Source organism: Oncorhynchus masou, chromosome 6 (genome assembly GCF_036934945.1).
Source record: "Oncorhynchus masou masou isolate Uvic2021 chromosome 6, UVic_Omas_1.1, whole genome shotgun sequence".
NCBI lineage: Eukaryota > Metazoa > Chordata > Actinopteri > Salmoniformes > Salmonidae > Oncorhynchus > Oncorhynchus masou.
Genome location: NC_088217.1, coordinates 16,104,871 through 16,124,626, shown reverse-complemented (window position 1 = coordinate 16,124,626; position 19,756 = coordinate 16,104,871). Strand labels below are relative to the sequence as shown.

The 19,756-nt window shown below is 43.8% G+C and overlaps 2 protein-coding genes across 5 annotated transcripts in view; one reads left to right on the top strand and one right to left on the bottom strand.

Annotated features, from left to right (window-relative positions):
• Positions 1–19,756, bottom strand: part of LOC135541412 (cytosolic 10-formyltetrahydrofolate dehydrogenase-like) — a 49,701-nt gene that overhangs the window by 14,524 nt on the left and 15,421 nt on the right. For all 4 annotated transcript variants that reach the window (XM_064967644.1, XM_064967642.1, XM_064967643.1 and 1 more), the window contains exons 8-17: positions 9,317–9,442; positions 9,067–9,158; positions 5,624–5,768; positions 5,234–5,353; positions 4,929–5,056; positions 3,356–3,506; positions 1,959–2,029; positions 1,757–1,862; positions 847–934; positions 508–601 (exon numbers count right to left, since the gene is read on the bottom strand). In XM_064967644.1, coding sequence (XP_064823716.1) covers positions 508–601; positions 847–934; positions 1,757–1,862; positions 1,959–2,029; positions 3,356–3,506; positions 4,929–5,056; positions 5,234–5,353; positions 5,624–5,768; positions 9,067–9,158; positions 9,317–9,442 — 1,121 coding nt within the window. The remainder of the gene's footprint in view (positions 1–507; positions 602–846; positions 935–1,756; positions 1,863–1,958; positions 2,030–3,355; positions 3,507–4,928; positions 5,057–5,233; positions 5,354–5,623; positions 5,769–9,066; positions 9,159–9,316; positions 9,443–19,756) is intronic.
• On the top strand, positions 10,280–18,528 carry LOC135541414 (zinc finger protein 227-like). The gene is made up of 2 exons (XM_064967648.1): positions 10,280–10,659; positions 16,820–18,528. Exons 1-2 carry the CDS (start codon positions 10,467–10,469, stop codon positions 17,677–17,679), a joined length of 1,053 nt encoding a protein of 350 aa, XP_064823720.1. The 5' UTR covers positions 10,280–10,466; the 3' UTR covers positions 17,680–18,528.

The window sequence follows — 19,756 nt, the reverse complement described above, 5'->3', positions numbered from 1 at the left end:
TGTGTGGTCAGCATGTTAGCGGTGTGGTCAGCATGTTAGCGGTGTGGTCAGCATGTTAGCTGTGTGGTCAGCATGTTAGCGGTGTGGTCAGCATGTTAGCGGTGTGGTCAGCATGTTAGCGGTGTGGTCAGCATGTTAGCGGTGTGGTCAGCATGTTAGCTGTGTGGTCAGCATGTTAGCGGTGTGGTCAGCATGTTAGCGGTGTGGTCAGCATGTTAGCGGTGTGGTCAGCATGTTAGCGGTGTGGTCAGCATGTTAGCGGTGTGGTCAGCATGTTAGCTGTGTGGTCAGCATGTTAGCGGTGTGGTCAGCATGTTAGCTGTGTGGTCAGCATGTTAGCGGTGTGGTCAGCATGTTAGCGGTGTGGTCAGCATGTTAGCGGTGTGGTCAGCATGTTAGCGGTGTGGTCAGCATGTTAGCGGTGTGGTCAGCATGTCTTGGCCAACCACCAAGAGCCTAAAGTCATGACCTCTCTGGACTGAGGTTGCCACAACAGTGACCACTCACCTCTTCATGATGTGTTTCCCTATCTCAGTGGAGCCAGTAAAGCCAAGCTTCCGGACGTCCGGGTGGTCGGACAAACGCTGGCCCACCAGAGCACCTGAGAGACAGCAGAAGAAGAACCAGCACACCGTCAGCATCACAACAAAACCTTGTATCTCCTATAAGTCAACTTTTCAGTCATCTGAGAAAAAATGGTGTACCTTCCCAGATTCTCTATTGCAGGGGGTGAGAGGACAACTGACATGCAGCCAAAAAACAGGTGTGTAAAGAAAAGATAAGAGCAACTCTTTTGATATGAACATTTGTATAAAACAACGATCAAAAACAGAAAAGCATGTTTACCTGATCCAGGGAGGATATTGATCACTCCCTTGGGGAATCCTGCCCTCGCAGCCAATTCAGCAAACTTCATCGCTGTCAGTGGAGTCACCTAGGGACCATAGGAATATACACACAACCAAAATGATTGAACAGGCTAGATTTAGGTAATTCATATACCTTGACAAATGCAGGTATCTCAGGCGTACTGTATCAAATGGATTGAAATCAGTACCCCTGTAAAAAGACTGCTTCTGTAACTTTATTGAAGGACAAACTAACAATAGTCAGGAGTTGGCTAAACCCCATGGGCCAATCAATCAAATGTTTTATATAAAGCCCATTTTACATTAGCAGTTGTCAAAAAGTGCTTTACAGCAACCCAGCTTAAAACCCCAAAGAGCAAGCAATGCAGAGGGAAACACACGGTGACTAGGACAAACTCCCTAGGAGGCTGGAATCTATGAAGAATCCTAGAGAGGAACCAGGCTCTGAGGGGTGGCCAATCTTCTGGCTGTACAGGGTACAGATTTAATAGTACATGTGGCCATATCGCTTTTGAAATCGTTCAAACGGATCACGCTGACTAAATGCCCCATTGGAAAAGGGGTTGAAACCCGTGGAGGCTGCTGAGGGGAGGACGGCTCATAAAAATAGCTGGAACGGAGCAAATGGAATGGCATCAAACACATGCGTTTGATGTATTTGATACCATTCCAATGATTCTGCTTCAGCCATTACCACGAGTCCATTATCCCCAATTAAGGTGCCACCAACCTCCTCTGGTTGAAACATTTTCTGTACAGTACACAATTTAGTGTCTGGACACCAGTGCACTGCCCCCTAGTGCACAGTACAGTACAGAACATTTTACAATATCCCTTTGTTCCCCTCTTTAGTGAAAAAATATGAACAGGATTGTGATGCTCCTTACTTGGGCAGGTTTGAGGACCACAGTGTTACCAGCAGCCAGACAGGCAGCTGTTTTCCAGGCCAACATCATGAGAGGGTAGTTCCAGGGAATTACGATAGCACACACTCTGGCAGTTAAAATGACAAATATGCTTATTCTCAAAATCTTGTTTTGACCCAAAAATTGATTAGCTATGTATTTGCATGTGGCTGGTGTATCTCACCCGATTGGTTCTTTCTTGGTGAAGGTAAGGTTGCGATTGGGTCGGGCCTGGTTGATGGGGATGGTGCAGCCCTGTAGAAGGAGACAGTCACTGATCATCAAACTTAAACATAAAATCTAAGTTTCTTGGTCGCATAGAATGTTAAGTGGATGTTAACAATGCAGTAGAATGTCAAAAGAATTATAAAAAAATCTAGAAATATCAGAACAAATTCCTACTACAATCCAAATAACACAGAAGAATAATTAGAAGCTTATAAAGTGAGTGTTATATTTAATTTATTTAATTTTTTATTTTACCTTTATTTTACTAGGCAAGTCAGTTAAGAACAAATTCTTATTTTCAATGACGGCCTAGGAACAGTGGGTTAACTGCCTGTTCAGGGGCAGAACGACAGATTTGTACCTTGTCAGCTCGGGGATTCGAACTTGCAACCTTTCGGTTACTAGTCCAACGCTCTAACCACTAGGCTACCCTTGCCTTATAAACATATACACTGAGTGTACAAAACATTAGGAACACCTGCTCTTTCCTTGACATAGACGGACCAGGTGAATCCAGGTGAAAGCTATGATCCCTTATTGATGTCACTTGTTAAATCAGTGTAGATGAAGGCAAGGAGACAGGATAAAGAAGGATTTTTGGTGTCAACATGGGCCATCATCCTTGTGGAACGCTTTCAACTCTTTGTAGTCTATGCCCCAACGAATTGAGGCTGTTCTGAGGGCAAAATGGGAGGGGTGCAACTCAATATCAGGAAGGTGTCCTTAATATTTTGTACACTCAATGTATATAGCACCTTATAGATGCAGTCAAAGCATTATGAAACTATAATAGAGCACTTAGGAATGACTGGCCCCTTACCTGTGGTATTCACAGTAGGTAACAAGTCTTTAATTAAAGGCCCAATGCAGTCAAAAACATGATTTTCCAGTGTTTTATATATATTTCCACACTATTAGGTTAGAATAATTTTGTGAAAATAGTGTACAAGCTGTTTCAAAAGACTGCCTGAAATTTCAGCCTGTTTTGGCGGGATGGAGGTTTGGCCTTCGATGGTGACATCGCCATGTGGTAAATTAGTTAATAGACCAATAAGAAAGAGTTTCAAACCGGTCTTCCAATAACAGCTCATTCACAGTTTTCCCTCCCCACCCAGACCACTCCCAGACAGTCCTAGCTAAATTATTGCTTGAGAAATTGCCCCTTTGTTAAGAACCTATTTTTGTTTCTTTTTGACCATTTAATATTTCAAGTACTTAATTGTTACCCAGAAACGATGTGATATTGAGATAAAAACAGCTGCATTGGCTCTTTAAAGCACCTGCTTCTTTGTTGCACAAAATGAAAAACAGTGGGCAATATGGACAATGTTGTGATATCCCCCACTCTCTCACCTGGATCTTGTCACACCAGCCAGCGAAGTAGCGGAAGGTCTGGATGGACATGCCTACATGGGTCTTCAGGGCCAGTGTGTATACGGCCCCAGAGTCCATGGACTCTATGGTGGCTAACTCCTCTTGGTGCTCCTCCATCAGGTCAGCCAGCCTGTAGGGGGCAGTGAAGGGTTAAATGGTTTCATTTAAACATCTGCTACAGCAACGCGTGGAACTCTAGGGGCGCAATTTCATTTTTGGATGAAAAACGTTCCCGTTTTAAACAAGATATTTTGTCACAAAAAGATGCTCGACTATGCATATAATTGCTACTGTTCGAAAGAAAACACTCTGACGTGTCCAGAAATACAAAGATCTTCTCTGTGCGTGCCCTTTAACGTGAGCTTCAGGCAAAACCAAGATGAGATGGCATCCAGGAAATGACAAGGATTTTTGAGGCTCTGTTTGTCATGATCTCCTTATATGGCTGTGAACGCAAGAGGAATGAATCAACCCTCTCTGTCGTTTCCCCAAGGTGTCTGCAGCATTGTGACGTATTTGTAGGCAGATCATTGGAAGATTGACCATAAGAGACCACATTTACCACGTGTCCGCCCGGTGTCCTGCGCCGAAATTGGTGCGCAAAAGTCACCTGCCAGTATTTTTCCAAGGAATACAGAGAGGAAAGCAAGCTTCCACGAACTGCATGTCAATGAAGAGATATGTGAAAAAACACCTTGAGGACTGATTCCAAACAACGTTTGCCATGTTTCGGGCGATATTATGTAATTAATCCGGAAAAAGTTTTACGTTGTAGGTGACTGCATTTTCGGTTCGTTTCAGTAGCCAGGCGCAATGTAGAAAACGGAACGATTTCTCCTACACACAGACGCTTTCAGGAAACACTGCGCATTTGGCATGTGACTGAGAGTCTCCTCATTGAAAACATCAGAAGCTCTTCAAAGGTAAATGATTTTATTTATTTGGTTATCTGGCTTTTGTGAAAATGTTGCGTGCTACATGCTACACAAAATGCTATGCTAGCTTTGCATACTCTTACACAAATTAGTCCATTTCTATGGTTCAAAAGCATATTTTGAAAATCTGAGATGACAGTGTTGTTAAGAAAAGGCTAAGCTTGAGAGCAAACGCATTATTTTAATTTTATTTGCGATTTTCAGAAATCGTTAACGTTGCGTTATGCTAATGAGCCTGAGGCTTTAGTCACGATCCCGGATCCGGGATGGGGAGTTTCAAGAGTTAACACTGGAAAATGCACCTTAACGGAAAATATTACACAAATCAAAAAGTGAAGTGTGACCTCACCCACGTCTTCCAAAAACATCTATATATTACCCTGTGTATCTTATAGACCCAGCGATACATGGTTGAATGCCTTGTATAGTTGCCTGCATTTGAATGTTTCAAAGACCACCTGTATTATTATATGTGGCTGGGTCTTAGTCTTGTGTTGCATCAGAAATGGAGCCCTATTTGATATGGAACCTATGGGCCCTATTCCCTATGGATCCAGGTTAAAAGTACTGCGCTATAATAGGATGCTATTTTACATGCTTGTTTCTAATAGACTGACTTATATAGGAGTCTGCCTCTGTCTCTGGGGTTTATCTTTCCCCACTCTCCCTCCTCGAACGCCTCCTTGGCGGCCGCTACAGCTCGGTCCACGTCACTGGCTTGAGCTAAAGACACATCACAGATAGCCTAAAGAGAGAGCAAGAGAAATGGGAAACACAGACACACATACTGTAAGAGTGATATAGTCACTTAATTTGTCATCATCTGAGACAAACCAAATTGGTGCGAGCAGATCAAGTTATTAAGACCTTTAGGAAGACCATGGATCAGACATTAATGGACAAGTGAAAGCTAGCTCCCTACTGTTCCATCTGTGGGGTTGATGGTCTTGTACGTCTTCCCTCCCTCTGCGTCCACAAACTCCCCGTTGACGAAGAGCTGGTGAGGCATCCGGATGGTCATGTTGTTGATGTTCTTCTCCACCTAGTTACAGGACATTTACATTATACTACCCAATCCAAAGGCCTTTTCAGGCTTGTTGTGTTCTTCCTTAGTGATCATGTTGCTAATGCAGGAGACTGAAATAAGAACTGGAACGCCCTCCAAAGTTTCACTACTGAACCTAACGGCCTACATTAGATTAGAGTATTGAGGATAATGCTGATTCTGGTGGTAATAATGATGATGACGGTTATGATCATGATGAAGATAGAGGATCATAGTAATAATGACGATGATGATGGTGACTCTTACGTAGTCAACGACCAGCTCCTCCTCGTCATCCTCCCCTCGGAGTTTCCTCACACACATCTGGATGAAGTGGAAGGTGGTGTTCATGTACACGTCCTCATTCTGCAGCTGACACCCACTGGCTCTCAGCTTCACCTCCTCTACCAGTCTGACAACATAACATAGGATTAACTTTATTGTACCAGAAGTAAAATATCATACTTTTTCATCAACGTCTAATTTTATGTATGCTTTGGAGTTATTTACTTACTGCAGAGAGAGGGGGAGATGGAGGGGGAGTGGGGGATGGGGCTAGGGCGAGGTGGGGGGGTGAGAGGGTGTGGAGAGCGAGAGTGAGGGAGGGAAGCAAAGGAGGTGTTAGGGATGAAATAGGTAGTAGGGGTGAGGTAGGGATGAAGGCGTGGTAGGGGTGAGGTAGGGATGAAGGTGGTGGTAGGGGTGAGGTAGGAATGAATGAGTTGGTAGGGGTGAGTTAGGGGTGAAGAAGTTGGTAGGAGGGAAGACGGTGGTAGGGATGAAGGAGGTTGTAGGGGTGAGGTAGGGATGAAGGGAGTGGTAGGGATGAAGGGAGTGGTAGGGGTGAGGTAGGGATGAAGGAGGTGGTAGGGGTGAGGTAGGGATGAAGGAGGTTGTAGGGGTGAGGTAGGGATGAAGGAGGTTGTAGGGGTGAGGTAGGGATGAAAGGAGGTGGTAGGTGTGAGGTAGTGATGTAGGGTTGAGGTAGGGATGTATGAGATGGTAGAGGTGAGGTATTGATGAAGGAGGTGGTAGGGTTGAGGTAGTGATAAAGGTAGTAGGGGTGAGGCAGGGATGAAGGAGGTGGGAGGGGTGAGGTAGGGCTGAAAGAGTTGGTAGGGATGAGGCAGGGATGAAGGATGTGGTAGGGGTGAAGAAGTTGGTAGGGGTGAGGCAGGAGGAAAGAAGGTGGTAGGGGTGAGGTAGGGATGTAGGAGGTGGTAGGGGTGAGTCAGGGATGAAGGAGGTGGTAGGGGTGAGGCAGGGATGAAGGAGGTGGTAGGGGTGAGGTAGGGGTGAAGAAGTTGATAGGGTAGAGGCAGGAGGAAAGAAGGTGGTAGGTTGAGGTAGGGATGAGGGAGTTGATAGGGGTGAAGGAGTTGGTAGGGGTGAGGTAGGGATGAGGGAGTTGATAGGGGTGAAGGTGTTGGTAGGGGTGAGGTAGGGATGTAGGAGGTGGTAGGGGTGAGGCAGGGATGAAGGAGGTGGTAGGGGTGAGGTAGGGATGAGGGAGTTGATAGGGGTGAAGGAGTTGGTAGGGGTGAGGTAGGGATGTAGAAGGTGGTAGAGGTGAAGGAGGTGGTGGGGATGAGGCAGGGACAAAGGAGGTGGTAGGGGTGAGGTAGGGATGTAGGAGGTGGTAGGGGTGAGGCAGGGATGAAGGAGGTGGTAGGGGTGAGGTAGGGGTGTAGGAGGTGGTAGAGGTGAAGGAGGTGGTGGGGATGAGGCAGGGACAAAGGAGCTGGTAGGGATGTAGGAGGTGGTAGGGGTGAGGCAGGGATGAAGGAGGTGGTAGGGGTGAGGTAGGGGTGAAGAAGTTGGTCGGGTGAGGCAGGAGGAAAGAAGGTGGTAGGGGTGAGGTAGGGATGAGGGAGTTGATAGGGGTGAAGGAGTTGGTAGGGGTGAGGTAGGGATTTAGGAGGTGGTAGGTGTGAGGTAGGGATGTAGGGTTGAGGTAGGGATGAGGGAGTTGATAAGGGGGGAAGGAGTTGGTCAGGGTGAGGTAGGAGAGAAAGAGTTGGTAGGGGTGAGGTAGGAGGGAAGAAGGTGGTAGGGGTGAGGTAGGGATGAATGAGTTGGTAGGGGTGAGGTAGGGATGAATGAGGTGGTATGGGTGAGGGAGTTGATAGGGGTGAAGGAGTTGGTAGGGATGAAGGAGGTTGTAGGGGTGAGGCAGGGATGAAGGAGGTGGTAGGGGTGAGACAGGGTTGAAGGAAGTTTTTTTAGGGGTGAAGGAGTTTGTAGTGATGAAGGAGGTGGTAGGGGTGAGGGAGTTTATAGGGGTGAAGAAGTTGATAGGGGTGATGGAGGTGGTAGGGGTGTAGGAGGTGTTAGGGGTGAGATAGTGATGAAGGAGGTGGTAGGGGTGAAGGAGGTGGTAGGGGTGAGATAGTGATGAAGGAGGTGGTAGGGGTGAGGTAGGGATGAATGAGGTGGTAGGGGTGAGGTAGTGGTGAAGGAGGTTTTAGGGGTGAAGGAGTTTGTAGTGATGAAGGAGGTGATAGGGGTGAGGTAGGGGTGAAGGAGGTGATAGGGGTTAGGCAGGGATGAAGGAGGTGGTAGGGGTGAGGCAGGGATCAAGGAGGTGGTAGGGGTGAGGCAGGGATAAAGGAGGTGGTAGGGGTGAGGCAGGGATGAAGGGAGTGGTAGGGATGAAAGAGGTGAAGAAGGTGGTAGGGGTGAAAGAGGTGGTAGGGATGAAGGAGCTTGTAGAGGTGAGGTATGGATGATGGAGGTTGTAGAGGTGAGGTAGGGATGAAGGAGATCGTAGAGGTGAGGTAGGGATGAAGGAGGTTGTAGAGGTGAGGTAGGGATGAAGGAGGTTGTAGAGGTGAGGTAGGGATGAATGAGGTGGTAGGGGTGAGGTAGGGATGAAGAAGGTGGTAGGGGTGAAGGAGACGGTAGAGGTGAGATAGGGATGAATGAGGTGGTAGGGGTGAGGTAGGGATGAAGAAGGTGGTATGGGTGAAGGAGACGGTAGAGGTGAGGTAGGGATGAATGAGGTGGTAGGGGTGAGGTAGGGATGAAGAAGGTGGTAGGGGTGAAGGAGACGGTAGAGGTGAGGTAGGGATGAATGAGGTGGTAGGGGTGAGGTAGGGATGAAGAAGGTGGTAGGGGTGAAGGAGACGGTAGAGGTGAGATAGGGATGAATGAGGTGGTAGGGGTGAGGTAGGGATGAAGAAGGTGGTAGGGGTGAAGGAGACGGTAGAGGTGAGGTAGGGATGAATGAGGTGGTAGGGGTGAGGTAGGTATGAAGAAGGTGGTAGGGGTGAAGGAGACGGTAGAGGTGAGGTAGGGATGAATGAGGTGGTAGGGGTGAGGTAGGGAGGAAGAAGGTGGTAGGGGTGAAGGAGACGGTAGAGGTGAGGTAGGGATGAATGAGGTGGTAGGGGTGAGGTAGGGATGAAGGAGGTTGTAGAGGTGAGGTAGGGATGAAGGAGGTTGTAGAGGTGAGGTAGGGATGAATGAGGTGGTAGGGGTGAGGTAGGGATGAAGAAGGTGGTAGGGGTGAAGGAGACGGTAGAGGTGAGGTAGGGATGAAGGGAGTGAGGAATGGGGAAGAGGTGGCATTCAACTCCAGCTGCTGTAATGCGTTTCCCCTTTCATCGTAATCATTGATAGAAAAAACATTTCCCACTTGGTGTACTGTCTAAAACCCATTGACTTGCACCCTTTGACCTTTTAGATGTCCATGCTGGTGTGTTGTTTACCTGACCACGTCCATAGAAGCAGCCCCAGACTTGAAGAAGTCAGTGGAGTCCTCGATGACATCCACATTAGTCAAGATGCTCTTCCACACACCCTGTCAATAGGACAAGACAACACTGGTCTGGAGTCAGTTTATCAAGGGTTAAGGTGAGAGATAAACATTTACATTTACAACCTTGTTCAAATTAGCTGAAAAATCAGTGTAAGACAGATAGATTCAATAGTAAAGTGTTAGTACTTTTTTTTTCTTACCCTCATTTGCTCAGCGAAGGCCTTCTCCTCCTCAGTGAGCTCCACAGAAGCGCAGCTCCCCGAGCTGAAGTACCTTGCCGCCGCGATCATCTTCCCATCCTCAAACTGCAGGTTCTTCACTAGCAACTGGACAGACAGACATCATGCTGTTCAACATGTCTGCATGCACTGGTTTAGATTGTATCAAACAGTCCAAAGTAATGCCATTATAATACACTGAATCAGGATTCAACTATCTATTCAGCTGGCTTCACATTAGGGAAAGGGAGATACCTAGTCATGCAGTACTAGGGCAGTGACCAGAGAGGTTCTTACTGTCTTTGGAGCTACCATAATTTTAACCAATAGCCATAGTGCAGCACAAGTTCCTGTCTGGGTAGTGGGTTTGGAAGAAATAGCGATTTGAGAGTCTGTCTGTGCTGAACATTTGAACCAAAAATAAAAGATAAGGAGATGTGTACAGAGAAGGAATGGAGAGAAAGAGTGGGGCAGAGGAGGTCGAAGAGAGAGAGGAAGGAAGAGGGTGAGGTTGAATTGGTAAAAAAAAAGAAAAAAGGGGAGATGGTTTAGTTGAAGAAGAATGGTAGAAAAGTGTAAGCAGATTGAGCAGGATCAAAGAAAGGAGGAGAAATGGAAGTCGAAGAAACCTTGTCGATGTTTGTACCATGTTTTGTGCTGCTGCCATGTTGTGTTGCTACCATGTAGTTGTCTTGTTGTGTTGCTACCATCCTGTGTTTCCATGTGTTGCTGCCATGCTATGTTGTTGTCTTAGGTCTCTCTTTATGTAGTGTTGTGGTGTCTCTCTTGTCGTGATATGTGTTTTGTCCTATTTGATTTATCTTTTATTTTTAATCCAAGCCCCTATCCCCGCAGGAGGCCTTTTGCCTTTTGGTAGGCAGTCATTGTTAACTGACTTGCCTAGTTAAATAAAGGTTAAATAACAAATAAAAAGACTTCGTTTCCACTCCGGACAACAGGTGGCGATATAGTGCGGTATTGGGTTGCCGTGCACGCACTGTAAAATAGTAGAGTTAGCAGTTTTTACTTCCGGGGTCTCGGACTGGCACATTTCACAAGGATTAAAATAAAATAAAAAGCTTTCCATTTATTTACCTTGCTAATAAAATACAAGCAACAGTGTATTTACAATATGTCAAAAATGCAATTGCTCAATATGTTTCTGCGCGAGAGATTGACAGCGGCTGCTGTTGAGATATTTGGAGTAGTTGAAAAGACGATAGTGGAGTATCAAGAAGAAATCACCCGTTCGAAGGAAGAGAACGAACGTTTACAGAAAATGTTGGATATGGTCATTAAACCTCATGTCAAGTTACATAGAGCAGGTTTGTAACGGGGACTATTTCAATGTACTGTTTGACTGGCTTGTAGTCTACTCTATGTCACTGCCCTCGCGATGCTTGCTATGATTAAAAATATCGTCTCCAGGGTCAGGGATCATCAACTGAATTCAGCCGCGGGCCGATTGTTGGTCAGGGGGCTGGAACTTAATTACAAATAATTTGTAGACTGCAACTTAACCGTAAGAAGCCCAAACAGATAATACTTGAATAAAACAATCATTTCAAACATTGCTTTTGTACATTTGTGTACGATCATATATACACTACATGACTATAAGTATGTCGACACCTGCTCGTCGAACATCTCATTCCAAAATCATGAGCATTAATATGGAGCTAGTCCCCCCACTCTTCTGGGAAGGCTTTACACTAGATGTTGGAACATTGCTGCAGGGGCTTCCATTCAGCCACAAGAGCATTTGTAAGGTTGGGCGATTCGGCCTGGCTCGCAGTCGGCATTCCAATTCAACCCAAAGGTGTAAGATGGGGTTGAGGTCGGGGCTCTGTGCAGGCCAGTTAAGTTCATCCATACCAATCTCGACAAACCGTTTCTGTATGGACATCGCTTTGGGGCATTGTCATGCTGAAACAGCAAGGAGCCTTCCCTAAACTGTTGCCATAAAGTTGGAAGCACAGATTCGTTTTGACTCTAGAATGTCATTGTATGCTATAGCATTAACAGTTCCCTTCACTGGAACCAAGGGGCCTAACCCAAACCAATATTCCTCATCCACCAAACTTTACAGTTGGCCCTATGCAGTCGGGGAGGTAGCGTTCTCCTGGCATCTGCCAAACCCAGATTTGTCAATTGGACTGATAGATGGTGGAGCGCGATTCATCACTCCAGAGAACGCATTTCCACTGCTCCAGAGTCCATTGGCGGCAAGCTTTTCACCACACCAGCCGACGCTTGGCATTGTGCATGGTGATCTTGGGCTTGTGTGCGGCTGCTCGGCCATGGAAACCGATTTCATGACGCTCCCGACTAATAGTTATTTTGCTGACGTTGCTTCCAGGGGCAGTTTGGAACTCGGTAGTGAGTGTTGCAACAGAGGAAAGACTACTTTTATGCACTTCAGCGGTCCTGTTCTGTGAGCTTGTGTGGCCTACCACATTGTGGCTGAGCCATTGTTGCGCCTAGACATTTCCACTTCACAATAACAGCACTTAAAGTTGACAAGGGCAGAAATGTGACTAACTGACTTGTTGGAAAGGTGGCATCCTATGACGGTGCCACGTTGAAAGTCGCTGAGCTCTTCAGTAAGGCCATACTACTGCCAATGTTTGTCTACGGAGATTGCATGGTGGTGTGCTCGATTTTATACACCTGTCAGAAACAGGTGTGGCTGAAGTAGCCAAATCCACTCATTTGAAGGAGTGTCCACATACTAGTGTTTGTATTATGTGGGGTAATACTTTGGAACATATTTACAGTCATGTCCAACAATTTAAAAAAATGTGTGCGGGGGAAATAAAATCACCCACGGGAGGGCAGTTGGGGAACCCTGGCCTCGTCAGACATTATTGTTCCAGCTGGCTGGAACAGTGCCTTCAGAATATATTAACACCCCTTGACTTTTTCCACATTTGGTTGTTTTACAGTCTGAATTTAAAATGGATTACATTTACATTTTGTGTTACTGGCCTACTGGCCTACACACAATACCCCATAATGTCAAAGCAGAATTATGTTTTTAGACATTTTTAGAAATAAAACATTTAAAAGCTGAAATGTCTTGAATCAACAAGTATTCAACCCTTTTGTTATCGGGAAACTATACTTAATGGGCAAAAATGTGCTTTACAAGTCACATAAGTTGCATGGACTCACACATAATAGTGCTTAACAGGATGTTTAACTGACTACCTCATTTCTGTACCCTACACATATTATCTGTAAGGTCCCTCAGTTGAGTAGTGGATTTCAAACACAGATTAAACTACAAAGACCAGGGAGGTTTTCCAATGCCTCGCAAAGAAGGGCATCTATTGGTAGATGGGTAAAAAATAAAAAAAGCAGACATTGAATATCCCTTTGAGCATGGTGAAGTTATTCATTACACTTTGGATGGTGTACAAACACCCAGTCACTACAAATATACAGGTTTCCTTCCTAACTAGAGTAAGGAATCCGCTCAGGGATTTCACCATGAGGACAATGGTGACTTTATAATACACTGAACAAAAATATAAAACGCAACATGTAAAGTGTTGGTCCCATGTTTCATGAGCTGAAATAAAAAATCCCAGAAACTTTCCATGCGCATAAAGTGTATTTCTCTCAAATTTAGTGCACAAATTTGTTTACATCCCTAGTAATGAGCATTTCTCATTAGCCAAGATATACCACACCTGCCAGGTGGATAGATTATCAAGAAGCTGATTAAACAGCATGATCATTACACAGTTGCACCTTGTGCTGGGGACAATAAAAGGCCACTCTAAAATGTGCAGTGTCTAGTTTTGTCACACAACACAATGCCACAGAGGTCTCAAGTTTTGAAGGCGTGTGCAATTGGCATGCTGACTGCAGGAATGACCACCAGAGGTGTTTGCAGAGAATTTACTTTTCAGTTCTCTACCATAAGCCGCCTCCAACATTGTTTTACCCTATTTAGAGATGCATGTTCGTGGACGATGAACAATAGTGTCTTGGTGACAACCTGACCGAGCAGCTTAGATTACTGTTTGATTTGAGAAGGGCGCTCCTCACTCACCACTTTTGTCACTGGTCATAGGCGGGTGCATCCGTATGAATGAAGGTTAATAGAACTCCCTCAGTGTGAGAAGATTTGAAATAGACAAGATGGCAGAGTCCACATTGTTGGATTACTTCATGGAGCAAATGTTGGTTTAATAATGGAGCGTTTTCTAAGTTCAAACGAAACTCCTGCAACGAGACATGGATGTTTAGAACACATACAGTACCAGTCAAAGGTTTGGACACACCTCATTCAAGTTTGTTTTTTAAACTATTTTCTACATTGTTGAATAGTGAAAACAAACTATGAAATAACACACATGAAATCATATAGTAACCAAAAGTTGTTAAACAAATCAAAATATTTGAGATTCTTCAAAGTAGCCACCCTTTTTGTCTTGACCGTGTTGCACACACTTGGCATTCTCTCAACCAGCTTCATGAGGAATGCTTTTCCAACAGTCTTGAAGGAGTTCCACATATGCTGAGGTCTTGTTGGCTGCTTTTCCTTCACTCTGCAGTCCAACTCATCCCAAACCATATCAATTGGTTTAAGGTTGGGTGATCTGTTTTAGCACTCCATCACTCTCATTCTTGGTCGTCTCTTAACAGTTGAGATGTTTCTGTTACTTGAACTTTGAAGCATTTATTGGGCTGCAATCTGAGGTGCAGTTAACTCTAATGAATTTATCGACTGCAGCAGAGGTAACTCTAGCTCTTCCTTTCCTGTGGCGGTTCTCAAGAGAGCCAGTTATCATAGCGCTTGATGGTTTTTGAGACTACATTTGAAGAAACTTTCAAAGTTCTAGAAATGTTCCGGATTGACTGACCTTCGTGTCTTATTAAAGTAATGATGGACTGTCATTTTTCTTTGCTAATTTGAGCTGTTCTTGCCATAATATGGACTTGGTTTTTACCAAATAGGGCTATAGTCTGAATACCCTCCTACATTGTCACAACACAACTAATAGGCTCAAACGCATTACGGAAAGAAATTCCACAAATTAACTTAACAAGGTACACCTGTTAATTGAAATTATATTCCAGATGACTACTTCATGAAGCTGGTTGAGAGAATGCCAAGAGAGTGCAAAGCTGTCAAAGGCTGGCTACTTTCTAGAATCTCAAATATAAAATATATTTTGATTTGTTTGACACTTTTTTTGGTTACTACATGATTCCATATGTGTTATTTCTTAGTTTTGATGTCCTCACTATTATTCTACAATGTAGAAAATAGTACAAATAAAGAAAAACCCTGGAATAAGTAGGCGTGTCCAAACTTTTGACTGGTACTGTATGTTGTCTTCTAAGTAAGGAATTGGTCAAAAATATCCAGTGCTATGCTTAACATTACCTACTTCATAACACCGATCAGCAACCTGGAACAGTAACAATGGCTGTATTTGTAATGGCGAGCTTGCTGCAAACCTATAATGTCTGTCACTTTACTTGTCCCCTGTTACCGGTCAATCAACTTGCTAGAACCCAATATCATTGGAAGATTTGGTTTTCGTAATTAAGCATGCATTGTTACATAAGGTCTAATGTAGCCATTTTTATCCCAATATCAAATCATTTCTGGGTAACAGTTAAGTACATTTCCTTGATTGTTTTAATAATAATAATAATAATAATATATCCCATTTAGCAGACGCTTTTGTCCAAAGCGACTTACAAGTCGGCTGGGGCCACTACTTTTACATATGGGTGGTCCCAGTGGGAATCGAACCCACGACGCTTGGCGTTGCAAGCGCCATGCTCTACCGACTGAGCCACACAGTAAATGGTCTTCAAATAAATGGTCTTAAAGAAACAAAAAAAGCTTCTTAGGAAAGGCAATTTCTCAAACAAGAATTTAGTTAGGACTGACTAGTGGGGAGGGTAAAACTGAAAACTAGCTGTCATTGGCAGAGAGGTTTCTTATTGGTCTATTAACTAATTTACGGCACGGTGACATTTACGGCAGTCTTTTCAAATGGCTCTCACAAAAAAAAGGAATTCATCATTTTCATAATCCACCCCCACCCCAGTGACAGTGATACACTGTGTGTAATGTCCACTTTTTTAAAGTTTACTCCGGTCTCTCTCTCGCCATGCCGCTTTCCGCACAGACCTGTCACTCAAGGAGCGCATTTGTTGTTGCTTGACCACGAGACACTTTCGTTCAGTCTGCATGGTCAATGCAGCACATACAACAATGTTGAGGACAATGATATTGTTTCTACTTTGATCTTAATATAAATCCACAAGCGTTCTATGATTACAATATTAGTTTGTATTTTCTTAGCAAGTTAAGCTAATTCGTGTTAACCACTAATGCTAATCGCTCGTTAGCTGGCTAGTACTTTTATTAGCTAGTTAGCTGTGTAAATGTAATCTGTTTCTGTATTTTTGTGTGTTATTTGTGATCGTTTTGTTGGTCTTGTGTAGTTTCTTAATCATTGTACCTAAACTGTATGTGTAAACATGTATACGCAGGGCCCAGCTGTAAAAGATACCTTAGTCTCAGTCTGTGTTCCTTGTTGAAATAAAGGTATAATAATATGTTGGCTATATGAATAAAGATTTAATTTAGCCAAAGATTATAGGGTCCCCTAAGAAACACCGTACATCACTTTGGTTCCTACCCTGTCACAATAACTCATCCAAGGCATTTATTTCAAACAAGACTGTATTGAAAGTGCCCACTATTATTTATATTCTAACTATAGAATTAGAATAAACATTCTATTTCCATGATTCCAAAAGTTCACCCAAGTGTTTTGATCTAAATTGCAATTGCAACATTTGGTTAAAAATAACACCTAGTATTTTTGCCCATATCATGGCAGTGTGGAAATTATCTCAAATGAGTGCAGGACATGCAGAAATTGATGGAAATGCAGGAAATTATTTTAGGTTGAAGTTGAATTGAACAGTATAAAACAATCCGAATGGAGAAAGACACATTGAAATAATTTAGAATATGTGTTGCCACCTAGGGTCACGCACTACTCATAAAGCAAATGTAGAACGTTTATTATTAATCAAAAACATAAAATATTGTCAAATTTGAAAAATACCATGATGTGATATTTTGGCCATAATGCCCAGCCCTACGCTCAACAGTTTCCCGTGTGTATCATGGATGGTCCACCACCCAAAATACATCCAGCCAACTTGGCACAATTGTGGCAACCATTGAAGTCAACATGGGCCAGCATCCCTGTGGAATGCTTTCGACACCTTGTAGAATCCATTCCCCAACGAATTGAAGCTGTTCTATTGGCAAAAGGGGGAGTGCAACTCAATATTAGGAAGGTGTTCCTAAATGTTTTGTACACTCAGTATATATAAAATAAAGGAAAATCACATTTTTGAACGCACTTGGCCTTTAAACATTGAAAATATGAATGTCTATCTATTGAATAACATTTATTTGCCTGTCCTTCCCTCCAGACCCTAGGCAGCTCCATGACTCTGAAGAAGAGGTTCCCCTTGAGCAGGAGTGGAGGAGGGAAAGTTCAGAGCTCACACAAAGTACAGAGGAACAGGACCTCAGGACCGATCTGGGAGAAGAGCAAATGCAAGGGCCTGAGACTCATGGTCATAACATAGAGTTCGGGTTCACTCCTCCTTGTGTGAAAGGTGATTTTGTCCAGGACCCTTGGCCCTCGCACCTTTTCCAAACCCAAATTGTGGAAGACAATGAGACGAATAATCTATCAAGCACCCTAGTGGAACACATTAAAACAGAACCTGATGGAGAGGACTATGGAGTACTAACGAGTGACCCACAGCTCATGTTTGCAGTAAATGCACACTGTTCTGCAGCTCCGAGTGAAAACATGCATGGAACAGAGATTGGAGGCCCTCTGCAACGGAAAACAAAGACAGGAAGACCATTCAGACATATAGGAACGCTGTCTGAACTTAAGAAGAGACGCGCTTTGTATGAGCGATTTCGTTGCCATGTCTGTGGAAAAGGGTTCCCAGCAAGGAATGGTCTGGGAGACCACATGACAACTCATACAGGGGAGAGACCACACAGCTGTCACCTCTGTGGGAAAGGTTTCAAAGTGAAGAGTCATCTGAAAGAGCATATCAGGGTTCACACAGGAGAGAAACCCTTTGTCTGCCCAGTCTGTGGGAAAGCGTTCAGGCAGGACGCTCATATGAAAGGACATTTGAGGGGGACTCACAAGGAGAAACCATACAGATGCCATGATTGTGGCGAAAGCTTCAGTCAGATGGGAGAGATGCAAGTGCATAGGACAGTGTGCTGTGGTCCAATTGTCCTGGGCCCAAATTTGATGTAACTTTCACTCCCTTGATGCCTTCGGTGACCAGGACGTTTTAGACTTGCAGCCATGATAAGGACCATTCAAATGTGTTATTGAACAAACAAAGGAAGAAGGATCTGTCCACAAAAAGGTTTGAGAGAGCATCTCCTATATTTGTCAAAATTCATAAATGGGAGGGAGTTTCCAGAAAAAAATGTAGCCTATGTGGTTGTCTGTATGTGGTGGTTGGCAAGTTTGTGTCCCATGAGAAATAGTTGTCAATGTAAGTAGTTCTCGGGTACCTCATATTGTATAAATATACCCCCAAAAATATTTGTGGAGCACTTTGAGTCCCTGATTGAGAGGTATGTGACCCATTTTGTGGGCTGTGTCTAATATCAATAATATCCTGTATATCTTGGATATCATTTCTCCCCTCCTGTTAGCTTTCTATGTGTTTTTGTGAGAGTGGAAGACATTCTCAATATTGGAGAATCTCTCATAAGATGGGTAAAAGTAATGTACAACAATCCTTTATGTACAATTAATTAATAAATGGTTACTTCTGAGAACTTTGAGTTGTCAAGAGGTGTAAAACAAGGCTGCCCTCTATCACCATAACTATTTATCTGGCCATTGAACTGTTAGCTTTAAAAGATAACATTAAGGGGCTAAAAATGAAGGAAATGGAGATGAGTATCAATGGGCCAATGATTAAAGTTATCTTGAGTCCTCAATCTTCAACCTTGAAGGGCCTTGTTGAGAACCTGGATAACTTCTCCAATTTCTCTGGACTAAAACGTGTTATATTATGGATTGGGTCTCTAAAAGAAACTTTAAATTGTCATGTGGTCTCCCAATTAAATGGGCAGTTGGTGAAGTTGATGTGCTTGGTGTTTGAGTTTCTTTTATTTTTACAGAGACAGTGCACATTAATCAACGTTTCAGTAAAAGTGCCGGTTTTAGCCAGCCGGCTAATTTTCAACCGCAGTCCCTGGGCAGGTTATTAAAAACCATTACAATATAGACAATCATTGAGCAGTGAGCACACACAGAGCAACATAGGACAAGCAATATGTAGCATACAGACAGAGCAACATAGAACAAAAAGCAGCAAGACAAAATTCATAAAAGCAACAAAGTGTTTCCACACCTCACAAGCTACAGACAACATGGAAAGCGGCAACACACAGCTAGGGATTATCATAAATCTGATTGAACTTTAGCCATGTCTTCATGCATTTTGTGAGTGTGATATGTGGTGCAGTGTATTCCAGATATGGGAAGCTCTCACAGAGAAAGTGGATTTACTAAAGGTGCTTTTCCTTTAAGGGAACTAAGGTCATGGCAGACCTTGTGGATCTGCTGCCATATGTTTGGGTTTTCTGTTTAACAAAAATACTGAGTGCAGGGGGAGCCAGGCCATTTAGGATCTTGAATACAAGACATGTCGGTGTATTGCACAAGATTTTCCCAACTCAGGAGCTCATGATTTCTGAGGATGTAACAATGATAGCTATTGGGCTTCCTATCAAGCATTTTGAGAGCCTGTTTGTAGACAGACTGAATAGGTTTTAATGTTGTACAGCAAGCTTGGGCCCAACTAGTCAAGCCGTATGTTAATTGGGGGAGTATCATAGATTTGATGTACATTTTTGCAACCTCTGTAGTCAAACAATTTTATATAAATCGGAAATTAGCCAGGCTGACTTTGATTATTTGAATGACCTTTTTCACATGCTTTTTAAAAGAGAGGTTGGAGTCAGGTATGATGCCATGGTACTTCCAATCCGATACCACCTGGTGCTTCTCCCCTGACACAAACATCTGGGTCAGTAGCATCTGTTGCCCTCTTTGTGAAGAACATGCAAACAGTTTTTTCACATTGAGATGCAAACACGAGTCACTGAGCCACTTTGTAACCTGGACCATTACAGTAGTGAGTTCTTGTGCAGCTTGTTGTTTGCTTTTTGCATGCACATATATCACTGTATCATCTGATACAATTGAACTTCAGACCCAGTACAGACAGAAGGCAGATCATTAATGTTCAGGCTGAACAGGAGGGGCCCCAGTATTGATCCTTGGGGCACGCCCACATCATAGCTAAGAG